The following is a 22,875-nucleotide window of genomic DNA, read 5'->3' as shown; positions in this document are numbered from 1 at the left end:
AGTATGCCCTTTCCTGGTGCATTTAAATGAAGTCCATGAGCTGTATAGAAACTCCATTCCAAAATGTCTATGTCTATAACACCGATATTCTGGAAATTAGTATATATTTTGGTGAAACTCTTTTTTGCAACACTAATTTCACAGTTCATGCATGACCAACTAGCCATTCAGTAAATCATGATGTTGTGGGTCATTCACAATGAGTACATTTGTATGAATTAAATTATTTAAGCACTTTATTTGTTCTGTGCTAGACTTGTAAATCTAACTTCGATAAAAGCCATTACAGCCTCCCAGCAATATAATGAAATTGTCCTAAGTCAAACTAGTTACATACTTCACTTAATTTTGTTAGAAACTTTAAACATTGTTATTGACTGATGTCCAGCAACCACATGTTTACTTAATTACAGAATGTATGTATAGCCACTTCGGCTGCACAAATTTGTCAAATTGACCATGGTTTTGGCAGCACTAAAATGGCCTTCATCAGAATTAGTGGCTCTATCTTGAAAAAAGCTTTTGTTGCGTAATTGCAGCTGTTCATTAAGAATGAGACCACCCTGCATTCTAATTTAGACCACCATAGTTCTGTCAAAACCATGGTCAATCTGACAAGAATTTTATGCAGCCAAAGTGGCTATACATACATTCTGTAATTAAGTTAACCCATGGTTGCTGGACATCAGCCAATAACAATGTTTAAAGTTTCATGATTCCCACCTGCCGAGGTCTCTAAGGCTGTGACGATATACATAGACTTGAAAATGAAAATTCTGAATTCTTCCGATAGGCTGAACATCTAAGAAGAGCTAGAGATTTTTAAATACCTATCTCACTCTTAACAAACAGTTGCAATTACGCAACAAACACTTTTACCAAGGTATAGAGCCGCTAATTCTAATGAACACTGCCTTAGTATTGTTGAAACAATGGTCAATTTGACAACAATTTTGTGCCACTGAGGTGGCTATACATACATTCTGTAATTAATTTTGTTAGGTTTGCTAGTTCACACAATGGAGCTCCAGGCTTCAAGAATTCAGATCCCTTGAAATTGTATTTTTCCTTTACCACTGCGGATATTCCCAGTCGTGAGTATTCCCAGACACACATATTTTTTTGTATTTTATAATTTTCGCACTCAGGGGATCGACTAGCAATGGTCTGTTTAGTTTTTGTGATTGATTTCCCAACTTTCCGATTTCAGCTGGTGTGATCATTGAATCTTTAGCAGTGAACACATAAAAGTTTTTATGCACTCGAGTTTACTGTTTTTATGCACCAAAGTTTCAGTGTTTTTGCACACAGAAGTTTCCTGTTATTTTGAGATTGTATTTCCTGGGTGCTGTTTTCTTCCTTGTTCCACTTGTCTGCTGAGGCCGAATTTTCTTTGTTCATCAGTGCCTCACCTTTCCTGCATTGAAGTTTCTTTATGTGCAGTTTCAGGGCACCGACTATAAATTGTAAACTGGAAATACGTTCATTTAGCTTTGAAATTTCCTCATATATATCCTATTGAATTTCTATAACATTGCCTTCAAGTTTACCTCCCTTGCCCAGACCTTTTATACACTCCTTTCACCTTTCAACTTTCTCTTATTTACTTAGTACTAGTTTTCCATCTAAGCTCTTGATATTCACATGGCTGCTTATCTTTTCTCCAGAGGTGTCTTTAATTTTCCTGTAGGTGGCATGTTTCTTTCCTCTAGCAAAACTGCTTCTAAATCCTTACATTTGTCCTCTCACCATTCCTGAGTAGCCATTTTACACATCCTGTCAGTCTCATGTTTTAGACATTTGTATTCCCTTTCACCTGCTTCATTTGCTGCATTTTTATATTTTTCCCTTTCATTAGTTAAATTCATTATCTCCTGTTTTACACAAGGATTTATAGTTGGCCTTGTCTTTTTACTTATTTGATTCTCAGCTGCCTTCACTGTTTCATCTCTCAAAGCTACCCATTCATCTTCTGCTGTATTCCTTTCCCCAGTTCTAGTTTCTTAACTCTCCCTCTGAAAATCTCAATAACCTGTGGTGATTTCTACTTTTCCAAATCCTATCCCCTTAATTTCCTATCTTTTTGCAATTTCTTTAATCTACAGTTCATAATCAATAAATTGTGGTCTGAATCTACATCTATCCCTTAAAATGTCTTACAATTTGAAATCTGGTTCCAAAATCTATGTCTTACCATTATACAAGATGAAAAAAAAGTGCCACATTTGGTGGTCGCCATGTGAGTCCTCATCCTAATTCAACACAAAAGTGTATCTAGCAAAATCCAATTCCACCAATAGGTTTTATAGAAATGTGATTTAAAAATTGAGGCAAAGCTGTAACTAGATGCAGCATGGCCAAGAACAGGTAGCATGAACTCTACACTGTGCCAAAGCTGTCCCATTAGATCTGTAAGATGAGGCAATGCTGTGAGGAATGATATGTAGACTCACCAATGTTCGAGTTGCACTCATGCCAAACACTTTTTCCAGTTACAGCATAAATCTGCATCCACCGTGTGTTATCTTGTGTATTTCTTTCTGTTACTATTAAATTTATTTAAACATTAACACACACGATGACCTTCTTACAGACATAAACGACCAATTTGTTTTGTATGTGACACAAATAAAGCCAATAGAAATAACTGGATACAGTAACACTGTCTGTATCCAGTGCGGCACAAAAAATTATGTACACAAACTACACTAGAGTGCACATTCTGTATGATTGATGCCCAGGATTATCTTCACACAGCCAGTATGTACATGTATGGGCAACATTCACTTGAGAGAAGATGCTCAAAGTGACCATCTTGCATTTTCAAACACCTTGCCACTTCCTGGATCATACTTTCTGGACCCTATGCAACATAACTGCATCCACCACTGCGAAAGTAGTATGTACACAAGCTGCTAGGTCATGTGCATCCATGGATGCAATTACAAACTGGCTCCTGTAAATGTCGCCACACATAAAACTCTAGTGGATTAACGTCCGGGGAACATGGAGGCCAGAACATTGGACCTCTACAACCAATTCATTTCTGTGGAAATGCCTCATCTAAATATATATGGACATTCATTCAAAACTGCAGCAGTGTACCATCATTCTGAGACAATGGCTGTTGCTGAGCACCAAGTGGACATTTTCTAATGCATCATACAAAGCATTGCAAAGAGATGGGTGATAATGGGGCACATTGAACTTGTCTAGCAATAGGTAAGAGCCCAAAAGCTCTCTCCTCATGGTTCCAGCCTGCAGGTATATGCCAAAGTATGGCTGAAAGCTGTACTCGTGTGGGACATGTGGGTTGTGTTTCAACAAATAATGGCTGTTGTGGAGGTTGAAAATAACCTTCACATGCGAAGCTAGATTCATCAGTCTATATCACCTTATTTATAAAATGTTTATTATCTCCTACTTCATGCAAAAGCCATTCACAAAAATTGTACTCACTGAACATGATCTTCTGACCACTGATGTTCTGTTAATGTGTAATGATATGGATGTAATTCTTTGTTGTGCAACACTTCTACAATCAGTCTTTCAGATATTTTGAACTGCCTTGCAAAATCATGGGTACTTCACTGAGGTGAATGGTTTCAAGAATTGCTTCCTCTGTTTGTGGAAGATGCCTAGTCCTTGGATGACCTCTGCCCTTTACTAGTGGATCAAGACTACCAGTTAGCCATAGGTGTTTCTCCTGGTGACAAACAACATTCTTTTTGGGATGGCACCTTTGAGGGTATTGTGCAGAATACACATGAGCAACAGCAGCAGCTTGGTTATCAGATGCACCCAGCACCAAAAGCACATGGACATATTCATTGTGTGCATAGTCTATCAGGAAGTTGCCCTACATGACCTTGATAGGACCAGTTAATGTTGAGCTCTGTGTGGTTAGTAGACATGTGCATACAGTTTAATGGAGCCCACTGTCATGACAAATGACAAAATGATGTCCTGCTTATAAACGAAGAGAACTAGGGAATGAGCAGGTAAAAATTAAAAAAGAAACCTGACATTTATTTTAACGTGGGTTTTGATGGAGTGGGGATTTTCCAATATGACCATTTCATGAGTGTACTGTGAGTAACAGGAATCCGGTAAAACATCAAATCTCTGATACTGCTACAGCCGGAAAAAGATCCTGCAAGAACTGGACCAAGAATGATTGAAGAGAATCATTTAACATGACAGAAGTGCAACCCTTCTGCAAATTGCTGCAGGTTTCAATGCTGGGCCACCAATAAGCATCAGCATGCGAACCATTCAATGAAATATCATCGATATGGAATTTTGGAGTCAAAGACCCTCTCGTGTACCCTTGATGACAACATGACACAAAGCTTTAAGCCTTGCCAGGGCCCATCAACACCAACATTGTGCTGGTGACTGGAAACATGCTGACTGGTCAGATGAATCTCATTTCAAATTCTATTGAGCTGATGGATGTGTATATACAAGTATGGAAACAACCTCATGAATCCATGGACCCTACATGTCAGCAGGGGACTGTTCAAGCTGGTGGAGGCTCTGTAATGGTGTGGGGCTTGTGCAGCTGGAGTGATATGGGACCCCTGATACAGCAAGATATGACTCTGACAGATGACACATACGTAAGCATTCTGTCTGATCACCTGCATCCAGTCATGTCCATTATGCATTCCAATGGACTTGGGAAATTACAGTAGGGCAATGGAACACCCCACGTGTCCAGAATTGCTCCAGAGTGGCTCCAGGAATTCTATTCTGAGTTTAAACACTTCTGCTGGCCATCAAACTCCCCAGGGATGAACATTATTTAGCATATCTGGGATGCCTTGCAACGTGCTGTTCAGAAGAGATCCCCACCCCCTCGTACTCTTACATATTTATGGACATCCCCGCAGGATTCATGGTGTCAGTTCCCTCCAGAACTACTTCAGACATTACTTCAGTCCATGCCACATTGTGTTGTGGCACTTCCGCGTGCTCTCAGAAGCTTTACACAACATTAGGCATGTGTACCAGCTCCTTAGGTCTTCAGTGTAAATATAGCCTGCTCAGTTGATACTCCTTTCTGAAATACAAACGTTTTATAACTGATAATGTTTTCTGTGACAACTATTTATAGATTCTTTTGAACATGATTTTGTCAAAAATTTATGAAAACAGTGGCATTAATGAGATGAGTCTACAAATCTTTACCAATACTTTATCATTTTATTTCCATTGTGAAGAGATTCATTAGATAAGCAACTTATGAGGATCAACCAAACAATATTTGATTATTTTACTACTGATTTTCCCAAAGCTTTTAAACATTTACTTTTAAGAGAGTTGGTTACACTGAAAACTTGTTTTGGATATGCAAGATGTAGATGAATTTTATTAAACTTATTTTGAAATGCTGCTCATAGAATTTGTAGGTTATCTGCTAAGAAAGTGTTCAGATCTAAATCTTATACTTCTGACTAAAACAAGTTATTAAAAGGGTCAATAGTTTTTGTAGTTTAAGTGCTCCATGCTTTATATTCCTCGAAAGACATTTCCTCATTTTTCTAATTCATTTCTGTGTTCCAAACAGTTCTTGTTATTGGAAGAGCTTTTTTTAAACACATGTATTTTTATGCTCTGATGGCTTTGCTCACAGTTGTACAACAAAGTTTGAAACATAGGTTTTTACTGTCGTAATCTATGTCCCTTCACTTCACATAAAGTCGTCTCTTAGTTTTTAAAAAGTTATTGGTTCTTGAAGAGTTTAACCTCATAACACAAATCTCTTTTTTAAGACAACAGTTTTCAAGGAACCTATGATTAAGTTACAGATTACATTATATTTTTCTCTAACACCAAGTACACCATTGACCTTATGACGACCGATCAATGAAAGAGTGTAGGCCATTGGGTGGTACCATGGGCACATGCCACAGTAAGGAAAGTATGTAAGTGGGGCAGAGCTGAACAGGGAGTGATTCTAGTGAAATGGGGAAATTCACTGACATAAATGGCTTTGTCAAATGGCAGATTATTATGGGCCACCACCTGGGCATGAGCATATCAGAAATGGAGAAGCTATAAAACTGAAACCACAAGTAGGTAAAGATGTTGGATATCCATCCATCAGTCAATCATAGTATACATAAATATACTAATTTACTGTTTTGTACATCCAGAAAGGTGACAGTTATTATAATGGTAAATATAGCTGAATGTAAATATTTTGCAGGTCTACCATGCTGAGTGCTTAGCCATAATGTTTTTTCCAGTTTCAGCTTTCATCAGTATGCATGCATAAGAACTTAGAACTTTCTAACCTGTTTATTACTTTCTGTTGGGTCAAGACATTAACAGGAATTGCAAGGTTTTCGAGAGTACAGAACTGTATTTTTTTTTTATTTTTATTTTTTTGGAAAAAATGCCAATTATCTTAAATTTGTTAGTAGCTTTAATAAAAGTATCATCTTCTATTTTCTCAGATAAGGCTTTTTTACAATGCTTGACAATAATGCTTGTAGAATCTCTAAAAAGTATTAATTCCATCCCTGATTAATATGAGTAAGAAAAAGTAATGGGGCCCTGATCACACTCTATGGAATGCTCATTTTGATCTCTTTCTGCGCAAACAATGTGGTACCCCTCCCCCACCGCTTCCCCTTTATATTGCTCTAACATCATAGTGTACCTCTCTGTACCCTCTTTCTTCACTAGGAGTTAAATACCTTCTATAAGTCATACAAGACACTAATCAATGATACTTTATTCTGTACAATTCACCTTATGTTCTCAGTGAATGTACAAATAGATGCCCATATCGAGTAGCATAGCAGAAATATCAGTTGTGATTGACTAAGTATCCCACTGCTACACAGGTGGTGTGTTGGTGTTGTTTGGGGAAAAGAGACCAAACAGTGAGGTCATCAGTCTCATTGGATTAGGGAAGGACAGGGAAGGAAATTGGCTGTGCCCTTTCAAAAGAACCATCCCAGGATTTGCCTGGAGCAATTTAAGAAATCACGGAAAACCTAAATCAGGATGGCCGGACACGGGATTGAACCGTTGTCCTCCCAAATTCGAGTCCAAAGTGCTAACCACTGCACCACCTCGCTCAGTACACAGGTGGTAACAACACTAAAGAACATTACTTATGAGACAAATTTATAAAATGATGTTTAGTATTCCTGCCTATAGACATCGTGATGAGGCAGATGAGATGGTACAGGTGTCACAGCAAAATAGTGCAAAAACCTTCCACGGAGGAGGCATGTAATGTGTATTATGGGTAGACCCACTGCTGGAGGTGTTTACCTGCTGGCAGCAGAAGGCAAGGTGGGCCAGAGATTATCCAGAGTTCAACCACAATGGACCTCGTCTTGCACTTCATGCTGTGTGCTGTTGCTGAGTGCTTAGCCATTAGCCATTATCCATTAGCCATCCACACCTGTCTCTACATGGCTTCAGACTATCTGTTTCATGTATATTAAAGTGCATGGCAAATTTCTTTGTTTCTCAGGAGGTTCTGATCGCTGGCTGTTATTGAGCCACTGCTAGCCTGTGAAGTATCCACACTGACCCTGTCAAGTAACAGCATTTCATGCCTATGCAGATACTAAAGTGGCAATGAAGTATGTTCTTACACATGTGACACCCCTATTTTTATCCTTTGCCCCTTTTCTTTTTGTTAACTTGGGCCACCACAGTCCTGTAACTTCTGAAATGCTGACAGGAACAGTTGTGCCTGCAGAAGGAGCGACAGCTGCAGCAGCAGCAACAGGAGCAGGAGTAGGTGCTGATAAACCAGAATGCAGACTTGCTTAGTGCTCTTACAGTTCCCTTGAAGTTTTCTACACTGCTCCTACCACCTGCTGTTTGTCAGTTTGATGGGTCGACAGAAAGCTGGAAGAGTTACCTGCACCAGTTCATACCACATTATCAGGTAACATGTATCGTTCATCCCTTTGATAGGGCTGCCTTGTTGTTGTCCAGCAGCACGGGTTTGTACCAAGTTGTCCAAAATTTGGAGCTCTTTGTTGCGCTAAAGAAACTTCCCTTTGATGAGTTCTGTCAGTTACTTACACGGTATTTGAGACATCAAACCTGTGTGGTGGTGGCACTGTTGCAGTTTAACCAGCACAACAAGCACCCTGGACAGTAATATGTGGTCTAGATAGCCGATCTGCAGGACATTTCACATAAGTGTCATTCTCAATGCCCAAATGAGCTTTCTCTTATTCAGACTCACTAATTCAAGACATGATCATCTGGTTAGCTCCTGATCTAAAAGTTCAGACTAGGTCATTGACTATGTCCAACCCTTCTTTAGCCAATGTTGCCCAAATTGCAGAATCGCATGAGCATACAGAGGCAGTGAGGGACATCTTTTCTGATAATTAGCAGGTGGAGCAATTAGGTAGCATGGTAAACAGTCCCCAGCGACCTGTGTGACCTCCCAGGTGGCCTCACCTCTGACCAAGTCAGCACTTGTTGCCGCCATTGGTGATTCAGGTGCATTGGCATTGCTGCACTGCCGATCCTTGTCCTTGTGGGCTCAGCAGGTCTAGGCTGCTAACACCATCATAATTTCACATGCAGCATTTCTTGTGTCATCAGTGCCATTCTCCTCCTGCTTGTTGCGTGAGCCAGCAAGCCTGCCCCAATTGTCATTTGTTGCGTGTTCACCAAGACTGCTTGAATGTATATGGTCATCCATCAGATAGGCCATTTGGTATCTGTTTCTGACTGTAAGTGGGCCATGAGAGGCACTGGATGCCCCAGTGTTTTCACTGCACTCTGCCCGCACAGGTCACCCCTACATATTTTGCTGACATTGGTAGTGGACAGGTAACTGGTCAAATTTCAGGCAAACACAGGAATGATGGTTAACCTCATTAATTTAGATACATAGAAGCTCTTGGTGTGCCTGGAGTCGCAATAGCCTCTTTATCAGGTTGTGCCTTATAGTAAACAGCGCATTCCTTTGTGAGGGCTCCTCTCCATTTCTGAGAATCTGGAATGGTAACTTACATTGTTAGTTGTCTTTGGATTAGACACTTTTTCTATTTTTGGGTTCCAGATCACTGAAAAAGTAAATATAGTGTCTCAATCTGTGCCTTTTCAAGATCTGAACTCCTTACTGTAATCATACAGCCAGCAGAAAGTTTTGAGGTACAAATTTCTCTTAAGCTGTCAGTGGTACACAAATCCTGTCATTCCTTCTCACTTCCTTTTCCATGTATGACAAGATATAGGCAGGGTTGGCAGGATCAAGGTGTCATTTCTCCTATTTTGTTGGGTCAGTGGGCCACCCCTTAGGTGGTGATTCATATTCGCAAAAGCACTTTGCATCTTTGCTGTGATTTTAAACTGATGATCAATGCACAATGTGTCACTGATTTGTATCTCATTCTGTGGCAGGCAGAATTATTGGCAAAGTTGTCACCAATATTTTCCCTGCATCAGCTTGTAAGATGCCTACCTGCAGTTGCCATTGGACACATTTTCTTGGACTTTCCTGGTCCTGTACATCTGGCTTTTCCAGTTTATTTGCTTGCCTTTTGGAACCTCATCTGCACCTGGACTTAATCAACACTATTTGGAACAACTGATTTAGGACATTCCCTGTTGCGTTAGTTACCTTGACTGATGATACCTGGGTAATATGCCCTACTTGGGAAGAACACCCACAAAACCTGCAATAAATTTTCCAATGCCTCCTGGAGAATGGAATTTGTTGCAAACTGGAAAAGTGCTGATTTTCTTCCTAAATGTGCTCTTTTTGAGTCATGTGCTTAGTAAAGATGGTGTCATTCCTGTGGATGACTGCATCAAAGTCATCATGAACCTGCCACCAAACAAGAACCTGAAGGAGTTCCCATCTTTTTTGGGTAAGATTTTGTATTATTCTCAGTTCACTCCATGAGGTGTGCACATCTGCCAACCTCTTAACCGGCTTCACCAGAAAGGTGTTAAGTTTGTCTGGGCTGCAGATTGTCAATGGGATTTTCAGTCTCTCAAGCAGTTGTCGTGTAGAGCGCCATTAATATCGATATTTGTTAAGTGTATAAGTGTGCTATCTTTGAGGAGAGGGCTTTGGGAAGATGTTGGCCGCTAACGGCAGTTAGCCTCCGGATTTGGTTCTGTGTAGAACCAAAGTGCTAATAAATCTGTGTCTGAGGGAATTCTAGTTGTTTACCTACAACTATATCCTATACCCTCACTGGTGACCCCATTTTTTGTGTAATATGCGTCCGAGTTACCACCCGAATGTTATTTATGCGCCTACCGCGTCGGGTTTCTTCGCGATCACGAGGGCCGTTGTTCAGCTTCAGGCAATGGCCTCTCAGCACTCACCGCCGCCCGGATTTCAGCAACATCTCACCAGCACTCCTGCCGTCATAGTGGACATGCTGCAAGACTCTTCGGAATCCTTCAGCCCAAACATGCAGTGGAATTCATCGAGTGCCGCCAGTTTCTTCCAACCGCCAACGGTCGTGGACCCTGGCTTTGTTAGCCTAGACCTTTCCACGTGTTCTCCACAGAGTGTTGTTTGGAACATTCCTACTCCTGTGTCGAACGCACAATTCAACACAGTTCGTGGCGCCGAGCGAAGTTTTGCTACTTTGGAAAATCCAGTAGTAAATTCAAACTCGAATCAGTTCCTGCCATGTGTGTATCCTCAATGCTCGCCAAACAGCAAATATCACACCGAGTGTGCATCCTTGTGGACATGTGTGGGATCCTTGTGTTGCTTCTAATCAAGTCAACAATTCTGTGCTGGACAGTAATTACCCCGACATCTACAACCAGCCCCACCACTCACGGTCGAATGAATACAGTGTGCATAACACATAAAACATTCACCGGCGTTTTTAAGTACTTGTGGCTTCTCTCCGAGCTACCATGTCAATGAGAATGCACATTTTGACTACGATCCTCACACTGTTCGAGCGTCCGTCGCTTCTCAGCTGCCCCCCCCCCCCCCCCCCAGCGTCAAGTGAATTTCGTGATACCCGCATTACGGGACGCCAATAATTCGGACTCGCTATCTTCTGCATGCTCTACTTCCGTCCGAAGAAATAGCCGCACCTCCTTAGTGACTTTAAACCCGCTCACCAGGAGTTCTGGTTTAAACTGGTTGAGCAAACATTCAATTTCTGTGCTTTGGACAATGACACATGCTTTGCCTGCCTCATGAACCATCTTCACGACCGCGTCGATTTAATTTACGATCTGGTCAAAGCACCCCCGTAGCAGGGAAGTATGCTGTGGTGAAATAGATGATACTGGAGCTTGCCTCGAAAACCAGGAGAGAAAATGTGCGACAGCTCATCTACGAAGAGTGTCTCGGCAACAGGTCTCCTTCCCAGCTGTGGCGGTGCATCTGTCTTCTCGTCGATGAGCGCCGCTTTAAATTGAGCACAAGTGCTGCGTGTGGGAATTTACATGCCTTTGTTAGGCCTTCTGGCAAGGTGATTCTCCGCCCACCTGCTGACTAAGTGCTATACCTCCACTCCAGGACGGGACGTCGTCTTCAACCACCAGCATATTGCTTGCTGACTTCGCCGTTGACCGCTTCCACCGCCTGACGCGGAAGAACTGTACGTTACCTTCTAAACTTCTCACCCCCCCCCCCCCCCCCCATTCGTAGGGACGTACTCCATACTGTGCAGGCGGGGGGGAAAGGGGGGGGGGGAGGAAGGGGCGGGGCTATGTGGCATAGAGCACAATAAATATTGATATTTGTTCAGTGTGTCAGTGTGCTATCTTTGAGGAGAGGGCTTTGGGAAGATGTTGGCCGCTAACGGCAGTTAGCCTACGGACTTGGTTCTGTGTAGAAGCGAAGTGCTAATAAATCTGTTCCCTCACAGTGCTTGTCTCTGTATCTCTGCCTGGCTTCCTTTACACCAGATAAACCTTTTAACCCTGGCCTGTGATGTCTAGCAGTGTGGTATTATCACAGAAAAAAGTGCTGATGGCTTGCACTAGATTTTCTTCTAAAATCATTTTTGTCAATGTTACTGCTAATGCCCAAAAAACATGTGTATTAGTTAATGACAACAAATCAGAATTGTAGTTAATAAGTTGCAACATCATTGTGGAGGCTGCAGCATTAGTACCAGAAGCAGCAATGGAGGCACAAGGTGCATCATGACTAGTACATCTGAATATGGATTTGTCAGAGCTGCTATCATACAAAGCAGAGTGTGCGACACATTGTCCATTCGTGGCAAAGCTGATCTAGATCAGTAGGCAGTTTTTGATATGGTTATTAAAAACAGTAAAAACCACAATGCAGACTCACTGTCCAAGATTTTGGTCATTAAGAGACTCAGTTTTCTACAATTTGTTCTGCTCATTATGAGAGGTGACTGCTGAGCAAAGTTTGTAGTTACCATGACATTTTTTACCATTGCAGATGACGGTTCCAAAACACATGCACATATGTTGACAGTACTGTCACAACTGTTCCCCCCTCTCCCTTTTCCATGGTCTTCAATTTGGTGGTCGAGAGATGCCACTATTTTCAACAGGACAATGCTCATCCACATGTGGAACATTTCTGTATGAGTTGTCTTTGTGATATTGAGATACTCCCATGGTCAGCAAGGCCCCCAAATCTGTCTCCGAAACAACACATGTAGGACCAGCTCGAATGTCAACTCTGCCCCAGTGCCAGTATCCAGAATATCGAGGACTAGTTACAACAGTTGTAATCCAGGTTATCTTAGGAGAGGATACAAAGGTATTATAACAACATTCCCAATCAAATCAGTGCATGCCTAGAGGTCAGTAGGGGTGCAACATCATTCTGTTAAGGGGGCTCATACAGCCAAGTTCTTTGTAAATTTGATTTGATATTGCAGTCACTGAAATAACATCGCATACCCTCTCAACCTGTGGAGTTTCACTTTATTTCCTTCTTCCCTTCTGGATGTTCCACTTTTTTGATCAGGAAGTGTAAATAAAATAAATAATAAATAAATAAAATGTTCATTTCCATGCATTAAAATGTCAAGATGCTCATTAAAGATATTTTTATGTGAAAATTTATGAAAATTAGATTTTTTTCAAATGAATGGGCATAGCTGTTACATGTTATGTTGTATGTTTATTGGTGAAAGAGAACAGAGGGGACGGAAGAGTCATCTTGCGAGATCAGCAAGAATCTGTACCAGGAACATTGCCCGATGTTGACACAATTATGTGCTAGCTGCAAAAAATGAATTTGAGCTACCTGCTAAAATTGAAGGTCATCATTGTAACAGCTGTAATACAGAACCAAAGCATTGTAACTTTGGCTGTTTTAGGACTTTCGTGAGACTGTTCATTAGAATTTTGCCTGGGTCAGCACATCAGTCATAGTGGTAAATGAGGAGCTCTACTAGTATGTTACAATGTGGTAATGTATGTGATAGACCATATTCTGAATCTCTGAAGTTGATATTGGTGTTTAAGTCTAATTTCTAAAATATTTTGGAAAATAATAGTGAGAGAGTTGGACAGTGATTGGTAATCAAAAACGTGTACGATTTGTCCCAATTTTTGTTTGTTCCTATTGAATAGGAAGTGTAGATTGGAAAACCTTAGATCATTAGTGGGATTTTAAGATTTTTTATGTGAGTCAACACCACACCAATCAGTGTACTATGCTTTAATTCGTCCAGTATCGTTGTGTGTTCATTTTACATGTAGTTAGAGAGATAACAATAATAATTAATAACTCAATAGCAATAATCTAACAACAGAAGAAGAAACTAACTCAGGAAAAAATGTCTTTACCATCACTAAATAGCTAGGGTCATATGAGAAAGTTATTTTGACCATTTGTGCAGTTTCAGTATCAAACTATTTTTTTGAATGTGGCAAAGCTTTTTCGCAAAATTTGATCAAGTGATATCAATAATTCATAGCAGTCAGATGCAGGTAAGAGTTTAAAATAAATCAAATACTATATGATAGCACAGACACAAAAATATTTGTCAGGCACATAGCAGAACATTAAGCATTATTATGATCCAAAGTCGTATAAAGTGAAATTCAAATTAAAAATAGAAATCTTGTCTGTAATAATAATCGAATTTACCTGTGGTGATACACTTTTGAATACATTGGTTACTTTGAGAATGTATTACCTTTGGTATATCTAATCAATAAAATAATAAAGAATGACTGATATAATCCACTGGTAGTCAGCAGTTGTCACTCAATGGCTGTAAGTTTAATGATTGTGGAATACGAAGTTCTTAGGAAACTATGATTTTAACTGATCATGATTATGTGAATCCCCATGGGCATATCAGATACCAACTTCTAAAATATACAGGGAAAAATATCACAATGGTTGGAGCAATATATTTAATATTAGCGGTCACTATCATATTATGAAGCCTGCTTAGTATCAAAAAACCCAATATCTGATAATATGACGTGGTAACATCATTCATGAAATCTGAGGAAGTGATTTCTTCTAATATACACTAGTTATGAAAGAATTTTCCAATTCTTGGGACTATAGCAGGCATCATACATCCTGAAGATAACCTACTTTATTTTTTCAGATGACACATGAATGATTTGGAAGACTAAAATAACATGCACTGTCACTTTAAAGGCAGCACTACATGGACCATTGGGCACAAATTTGCTGGATCTCATCAGAAACATATGCTTATGTGTTTTCCCTGCATAGCAATGATATATCAGAAGTAAGGCACCACAAATTGAAGACACCACAAATAAATGACTAAAACTGTGAGCTACATAACACATCCCCAAGACTTTCTTGTGCAGAATGTCTTACATAGCGAAATGTTAATGAAAATGTTTTACGCACAGAGCATTAGCTTGTACTCATTCTGTTATAAGCATAGAGTAGCAGAGAGAAGGTGTGGAAAGAAATAGTAGAATAAGTGCATCACAGAGTCACACTATTTTGAACAGTGGTTATCACTTTTTTGGAAAAAATTATAATTACTAGTCTCATTAAATCGAAGTTGCAGCAATCTAAATATCAATAACATACCTTAAACCATCCATCTCTTTTAGAGCAGTTGGAAGGGTCACTAGAAAATTATCATCCAACAGGCAGAATGCAAGGTCAAGTCCCACCACTTGTTTTGGTACATTCTGAAGCTGTCAAAACAAAATAAACACTTAAATTAAAATTTGTAAGATCACTAACACAGCATCATTTTAATGTTTTTTTAATTATTGTCACCTGCAGTGTTACTACTTGAAACATTACGCTGCAAAATCCTACATGCAATACAAACAATGGAATGATTAATGACAGCCACTCAAAATACAGTGGAGGACTTAAGCAGTGAATAAGTGTGTGATCAAAGCTTCAACAAAGTAGTTCAGATTAAAAACTTGTACTCTTCTTTGAGCGCACATATACCCACAGCAACACTGTCCAGGTTCTGCAGCTTGAATGGGATGACTGGTTGTCTCTGGTGGAAGAATGAAGAAGAGATGAAGAAAAGGAGACTGAAATGGAGAAAGGGGAGGGGGGCTTGGATTGGAGGAGAACAGGACAGATGTGTGGCATCAGAGATAGTTCACTACAGTGTAGATTTGTGTTACACACAAGTATAAGGACACAGGATTATAAAGGAGGTTCAGAAAGACCACTAAGAGAATGGTGTAGATTGATTAGATATAAAAACAACACTTTGAGGACAAAAATAAAGGAATTGCTACTGCAGTACATCTTTTTCCTGGTAATGAACACTTGAAGGCAAACTTACATTAACTATGGCCTCCATCCCTCCCTCAAATGATTTTAAGTTTAAAAAAACTGTTCCTTATATGTATTATGTACAGAGTGGTCAACAGTGCATATAATTTGTTTTTATGTTTTAAATTTGCTCGTAGTGCAATGTTCTAGTTGCCCTATATCTCGAACAGCTGTTACACTGTTAGATGCACTGGCCAAATAAAGAAATAACATAAATGTATTTATTTCTGTCATATTCTATGAATGTATTAGCATGTATCATTTCTATTTTTTAAACTGTTTTTTTTTTATATTTTTGTATATTGGCACAGCTGATGTAAGTTTTCTCATTTCTATATTGCAAAGCAGCTGTTGTTTTGGCACAGTGAGTATGCAGAATTTTGTTGTCTATCTTCTGTTTTCACTTACTTGCTGCTTAAGGTAAATGGTACTTTTTCATGTCATAAGCATTTTTTTGTTGTTGCAAATACTGTATCTTTACAGAATCATTTTTATCCAGTATTTAGAATTTTATTGCCATCAGCCATCTATCTTTGTGGAAACACAAGATTTCTGGCTTTCAATAAATAAATAAAAAAGAAAAAAAACTGTTAAATCATAAAATAACCTAAAGTGAAGGATCCAGAGAACAGAAGTGAGAAGTCAGTGTCTGATGGGGTAGAGAGGGAGTCACAAGAAATGAGACAGGACCAGAGATGAACACCAGTGTATGATTAGGTCTTATTGTTTATGAGACCAGGAAGGCTGTGGAAACAGAAAATATATTTGAGGGGCAATTACCATTTGCACAAGTCAGAGAAGCTTAGGTATAAATCGAGATTCTAGCAACTGTAAAGAAGCCACTGACATTGACAATGCCTCCTTTTAGATATCCCCAGAGCCAAAAGTCACATAGATTCAGATCAGATGATCTTGCAGGCCATGCATTTGGAAAACCTCTGGAGATAGCATGCTCAAGGAATGTTGCATTAATCAGCTCTTTCAGTGGTGGAGGGAAATGAGGTGTTGCCTCATCTTGCATAGAAACAGTGATTTCCATGCTGTTGAGCTCTTCCAAACAGCATGCTGTACAAGGAGATCTCAATAACTTTCAGACATCATGCTACACCTGACAGGTCTTCTGAATGTATTCTGTTCAAAGAAGAATGGACAGAGAATAAAGGTGTTTACAAATCCGCACCACAAAGACACATACAGTGAGTGAAATGGCTCTTTGTGCACAACATCGATTTAACAGAATCTCAAAGCTCGCATATCTGTTTATTTACTGCACCCTGTAGAGTAAAATGTGCCTCACCACTCCATAGAATATTGCCTGGCCACTTGTCATCAATTTTGATGTATGCCAGAAACTGAAGAACAAATTCAGAAAGTTACTGCAGATCACAAGGTTTCAGTTGCTCACCATATGAGTCTTGTAGAGGTACCGGTGTAAAATCGACCATAAAACTTTCTGTTCTGTTGAACATGGGATGGACAGTTCTCATAACACTGCACGAGCACTAGCACTACCTGGGGCACATGCTGCATGGTCAGTTACAGCAACAGCAACCTCATCAATAACTTCCACCAGGATAGGATGCCTTCCTCTTCCTGGTGCCTTGCAAAGCTCACCCATGTTTTCAAATTTCAGTAACATCTTCTTCAAACCATTTAATGATATCAAGCATCTCCTCAGAGCTCTGGGTCAGCAATACTGTCTAAAGGCAGCACTGTAATTGCTGCCATTTACATAAAACAGTTTCACTAACAATGCACAGTCTCTCATTTCAATAGCCACATTGCTCACTCACAATACAGCTTGTCAAATGACAGTGTGGATGTCATACCGTCATACAACCAAAGTACAGTGTAAGATCTGCACTTGATGGTCAAAATTGGAACTAATAATTTTCCAGTGTAAATCAGTTCCATATTAATCAATTAGCACATTTAGTTCTACTGCTATATGAAAATTACAGCTCACACTGAACTTCCATGGGTAACACTTTAATTATAACCACCTGGTAGTTTGGTGATTGTCATTCATATGGGTGAACTGTTCATGAATACTTGTGCACATGTTAAAAGCCATGCAGCTGTTGAAGAGGTATTGCATATGATGTGATTGATGTCAGAGGTGACCCTGCCTCTGGCTGCACTGTTGACAGATCTGGAATAGGATGTGCTCCATGGATGCATGGGACAGGCCTTGCATGTCAGTATTTTAAATGGATATGAACAATAAGGCAAGTGGTTGTACATTGGGACCTCAAAAAGATGGATTAGAATGTTTTGTAGAAAAGTTAAGGTTGCATGGCCAATACCACTACATAAGAGACAGGACTGATATTCCTCATTTTGGGAATAATGAAAACAGAATAGTCATAGCCCTGATGTAGGACACTGTTCAGCTATTCCAATCCCATGTGATATTCAATATAATCAGTTTACTAGAGTAACTGGTTTACTTTCTTCTTTTTTTCCCTACACAATTTAGCAGTAATAGAAAGATGGTAGATAAGTTGTTGGTACTGCTTCCTCCTCAAATGTCTATTTCAAAAATATCCTCTAGTACAATGAAGAACATAAGGTCAAATAATAACTGTTCTATGTTTGATAGGAACATCAAATATAAAGTACTCTCATAATTCAGAGATCTAACTAGCTGAACATGTCTTCAGTTAGGATATAAATTCAGCTTGAGAGAACATTGAAGTTTATTATGTAAGATCATTACAGTAAATGTAGTGAATATATAATTACATTACATAGAGAAATAGGCACTTGTAAACGAGGTTACATTTTCTGTTTCTTGCTCATGTGATTGTGTAATTACTTCAGAGTTAAGTGCAATTCTGATTTAAAAAAAGTGGTGATGAAGGAAATAAACTGAATGCAACATTTTGCAAGCTCTAGGGATTGAACACATCAGCTCGTTATTACAACAGCTACAGAAATCCTATTAATTAAAAATTTACCTATTCTTATTCTGCTTTAACAGGAAATTCTGAGTATATTCAAAGGAGAACAATGAAAATGGTTAAAAATTTGTCTGCAACATAGTGGAAGCTCATACAATTCAAGAAGAATCTGAACTGGCAGATGATTATATAATGTTGAAATTGATTTTTAAGATTTTAATTTTCAAGTTGTATATCTGTTTAATATAAGATATTTAACATGTACATTTAATGTTAACACTAATTTTTTTATCTTTGCATTGCAATTGTAACACGCTATCACTAACACAGCTTATTACACTGTATGTGTTCAGTGACATGTAAGTATCTGAATTATCAAAAAATGGCCATTTTCTGATGAAGCCAGCTCAGTAAAGGTGTCTTCAGTAGTCCCTACATCTTTCTCCTGCAGAAAATACAAAAATTAAATTAAGTACTGCTCATGCATGGGTCTATGTTTTGTACACAATCCATATATAGTTCGCCTATGGATGGAATTTGAATAAACTTTGATATGCAGGAGACACAACTAAGACAGGATGCCCAAAATATATTCAGAATGAGAAAATGCAGTGTGAGTCAAAAGTCTAACATTTGACAATTCAATACTTCATGGAAAAATGTAGGTAGAGAGGTGAGAATTGACACATATGCTTGAAATGACAGAGGGTTTTACTGAAACAAAAAAAGTGCACAAAGTGACTGACATATGCTGCTTCATATGACACAAAAGCAATAATTAGCATATAAATTGATTTTTAGCAAAGACAATGTTCTTTATAGCAAATGCTTAGCATGTTGGCCATCATTCATCAACAATACCTGTAGTCAAGACATAAGGCTGTGAACAACATTGTACAGCATACGAGTAGGTATGGTGAGGAAATTACTGTTGTACGTTGTCTTTTAGCATCCCTAATGCGGTCAGATGATCGAGGTAGACTTGCAGCTTCAGGTAACCCCACAACCAATAATCACACGGATTGAAGTCTGGAGACATGGGAGGCCAGGTAGGCCAAGCATCATGGCTACGGTGGTTCAGCATGTGATCCTCACCAAACAATGTGCAGGTGTAGCAATATGAGGTGGAGCACCATCCTGAATAAAAGGTCATGCTTTCCAGCAGGTGTTTCTTATCCAGGCTGATTATCTCTCTCTCTCTCTCTCTCTCTCTCTCTGTCTCTCTCTCTCTCTCTCTCTCTCTCTCTCTCTCTCTCTCTCTCACTCACACACACACACACACACACACGCACACACACACACACACACACACACACACACACACACACACACACTCACTCTACAGCACATTTTATACATGATTCTCATGTGGTGTCACTGATGTGTTGCTATCCAGTGCCAGCTTCTGGCCAGTTTTTGCACCTTTTTGTTCCATCAAAACCCCATGCCATTTCAGATGTGTGTGTCAATTTTTACCTCTCTACCTACATTATTCTGTGAATTAGTGCATCTTCAAATGCTAATGAACTTTTGGCTCACCCTGTATATTAACACATTCCAGTTGGGCTACAGTTGTTGCTGTAGCCTCCCACATGTAAACAGTTTCAATTTCTTTGTGTCGCTGCTGCTTATAAGATAAAGGATTCAGGCAAATTACCCTGCAATTCAAAAATACTGGCATTGATTTCAAAAGCATCATCGATTTAAGAACCAGATACTTCAAGAAGCATCAGTATTTCTTCATCAATCATAGTGTGCCCAATTTTACAACAAAGCTTTTTCAATCAAGACAATTATGGAAGTGCACTGCAACAATGAGTGAGTGGGAAGTGATTACACCTGTAATACATTTTTCAAGACATGGCCAACTTTGTGGAAGCAGGAACGTCCATTTAATGTCTCTTAGAAGCACTTAAAGATCAAACAACTGACTTCAAGCCATCACTGCTTGGAAATAACGCATCATGAAGTAACATCCAGGAAAGCTGCACTAGGAAATTCTTTGAGAAATGGCTGTTAGGCACATCACAACACACCTGTAGTTTCTACAGGCAGTGATCAGTATGTATTAAAGTGTAGTTTATGCCAAGTTCTAGGGGACAGTGTTAAGAGTTTTTGGACACACATAAGCTATGCCAAAGTGATCATGCACCCCAAAGAAGAACAGTCAGAGCTGTCCCCCCTTCCACAAAACTACCATTCTGCAGGGGGTATTTCCCTAAACAGATTTAGAAAAATTTATAATTTTGTATGTAGGTTTCTTAGAAATGAAGTATATTTAAAACTTCACTAAAATTAAGAACACTGATGAAAAATGTTGCAAACAACAAATAAAATGTATCATCATACTAAATAAATTACCAAAAATATTAATAGTGCATAAATAATTGATTACAAACACAACTGGACTGCAACTGCTGTGTTCGGATGCAGGCTGAGTTGGCATCCCTTCGCTCCCAGCTACAGGCAGTGTTGGCTTCGGTCACACAGCTTGAGGCTGTTGCCAATGGGCGTCACTGTGGGGGTCCGGATGGGGGTTTGTCGGGGACAGCCAGCTCGTCCCACGCATCCCCTGATCGGACTACGACTGTGGTTGCCCGGGATACTGCCCGCATTGAGGCTGATCCCTCACCTGTGGTAGAGTGGGAGGTCGTTTCAAGGTGTGGCAGGGGGCGAAAGACATTCCGGAGGGCTGAACGGAAAGCCTCTCCAGTTTGTCTGACGAACCGGTTTCAGGCTCTGTCTCAGGCTGATACTGATCTTCGGCCTGACATGGCTGCTTGTCCTGTTCAAGAGGTTGCCCCTCAGTCTGCAAGATCCGGGCAGTTGCAGAGGGTGGGCTTACTGGTAGTTGGGAGCTCCAACGTCAGGCGCGTAATGGGGCCCCTTAGGGAAATGGCAGCAAGAGAGGGGAAGAAAACCAATGTGCACTCCGTGTGCATACCGGGGGGAGTCATTCCAGATGTGGAAAGGGTCCTTCCGGATGCCATGAAGGGTACAGGGTGCACCCATCTGCAGGTGGTCGCTCATGTCGGCACCAATGATGTGTGTCGCTATGGATCGGAGGAAATCCTCTCTGGCTTCCGGTGGCTATCTGATTTGGTGAAGACTGCCAGTCTCGCTAGCGGGATGAAAGCAGAGCTCACCATCTGCAGCATTGTCGACAGGACTGACTGCGGACCTTTGGTACAGAGCCGAGTGGAGGGTCTGAATCAGAGGCTGAGACGGTTCTGCGACCGTGTGGGCTGCAGATTCCTCGACTTGCGCCATAGGGTGGTGGGGTTTCGGGTTCCGCTGGATAGGTCAGGAGTCCACTACACGCAACAAGCGGCTACACGGGTAGCAGGGGTTGTGTGGCGTGGGCTGGGCGGTTTTTTAGGTTAGATGGCCTTGGGCAAGTACAGGAAGGGCAACAGCCTCAACGGGTGCGGGGCAAAGTCAGGACATGCGGGGACCAAGCAGCAATCGGTATTGTAATTGTCAACTGTCGAAGCTGCGTTGGTAAAGTACCGGAACTTCAAGCGCTGATAGAAAGCACCGAAGCTGAAATCGTTATAAGTACAGAAAGCTGGCTTAAGCCAGAGATAAATTCTGCCGAAATTTTTACAAAGGTACAGACGGTGTTTAGAAAGGATAGACTGCATGCAACCGGTGGTGGAGTGTTCGTCGCTGTTAGTAGTAGTTTATCCTGTAGTGAAGTAGAAGTGGATAGTTCCTGTGAATTATTATGGGTGGAGGTTACACTAAACAACCGAACTAGGCTAATAATTGGCTCCTTTTACCGACCTCCCGACTGAGCAGCATTAGTGGCAGAACAACTGAGAGAAAATTTGGAATACATTTCACATAAATTTTCTCAACATGTCATAGTCTTAGGTGGAGATTTCAATTTACCAGATATAGACTGGGACACTCAGATGTTTAGGACGGGTGGTAGGGGCAGAGCATCGAGTGACATTATACTGAGTGCACTATCCGAAAATTACCTCGAGCAATTAAACAGAGAACCGACTCGTGGAGATAACATCTTGGACCTACTGATAACAAACAGACCCGAACTTTTTGACTCTGTATGTGCAGAACAGGGAATCAGTGATCATAAGGCCATTGCAGCATCCCTGAATATGGAAGTTAATAGGAATATAAAAAAAGGGAGGAAGGTTTATCTGTTTAGCAAGAGTAATAGAAGGCAGATTACAGACTACCTAACAGATCAAAACGAAAATTTCTGTTCCGACACTGACAATG

At 40.2% G+C, this 22,875-nt stretch overlaps 1 protein-coding gene across 1 annotated transcript in view; it reads right to left on the bottom strand.

The window, feature by feature from the left end:
• LOC124721314 overlaps positions 1-15,226 on the bottom strand; it is a 92,303-nt gene extending 77,077 nt beyond the window's left edge. The window contains exons 1-2 of the mRNA XM_047246226.1: positions 15,203-15,226; positions 15,008-15,117 (exon numbers count right to left, since the gene is read on the bottom strand). Of these exons, the coding sequence (XP_047102182.1) occupies positions 15,008-15,117; positions 15,203-15,226 (134 nt within the window). The remainder of the gene's footprint in view (positions 1-15,007; positions 15,118-15,202) is intronic.
• Positions 15,227-22,875: the final 7,649 nt, after the last annotated feature.

Source organism: Schistocerca piceifrons, chromosome X, assembly GCF_021461385.2.
Source record: "Schistocerca piceifrons isolate TAMUIC-IGC-003096 chromosome X, iqSchPice1.1, whole genome shotgun sequence".
Classification (NCBI taxonomy): Eukaryota; Metazoa; Arthropoda; class Insecta; order Orthoptera; family Acrididae; genus Schistocerca; species Schistocerca piceifrons.
The sequence above is the reverse complement of the archived record's forward strand: the minus strand, read 5'-3'. Positions and strand labels throughout refer to the sequence as shown.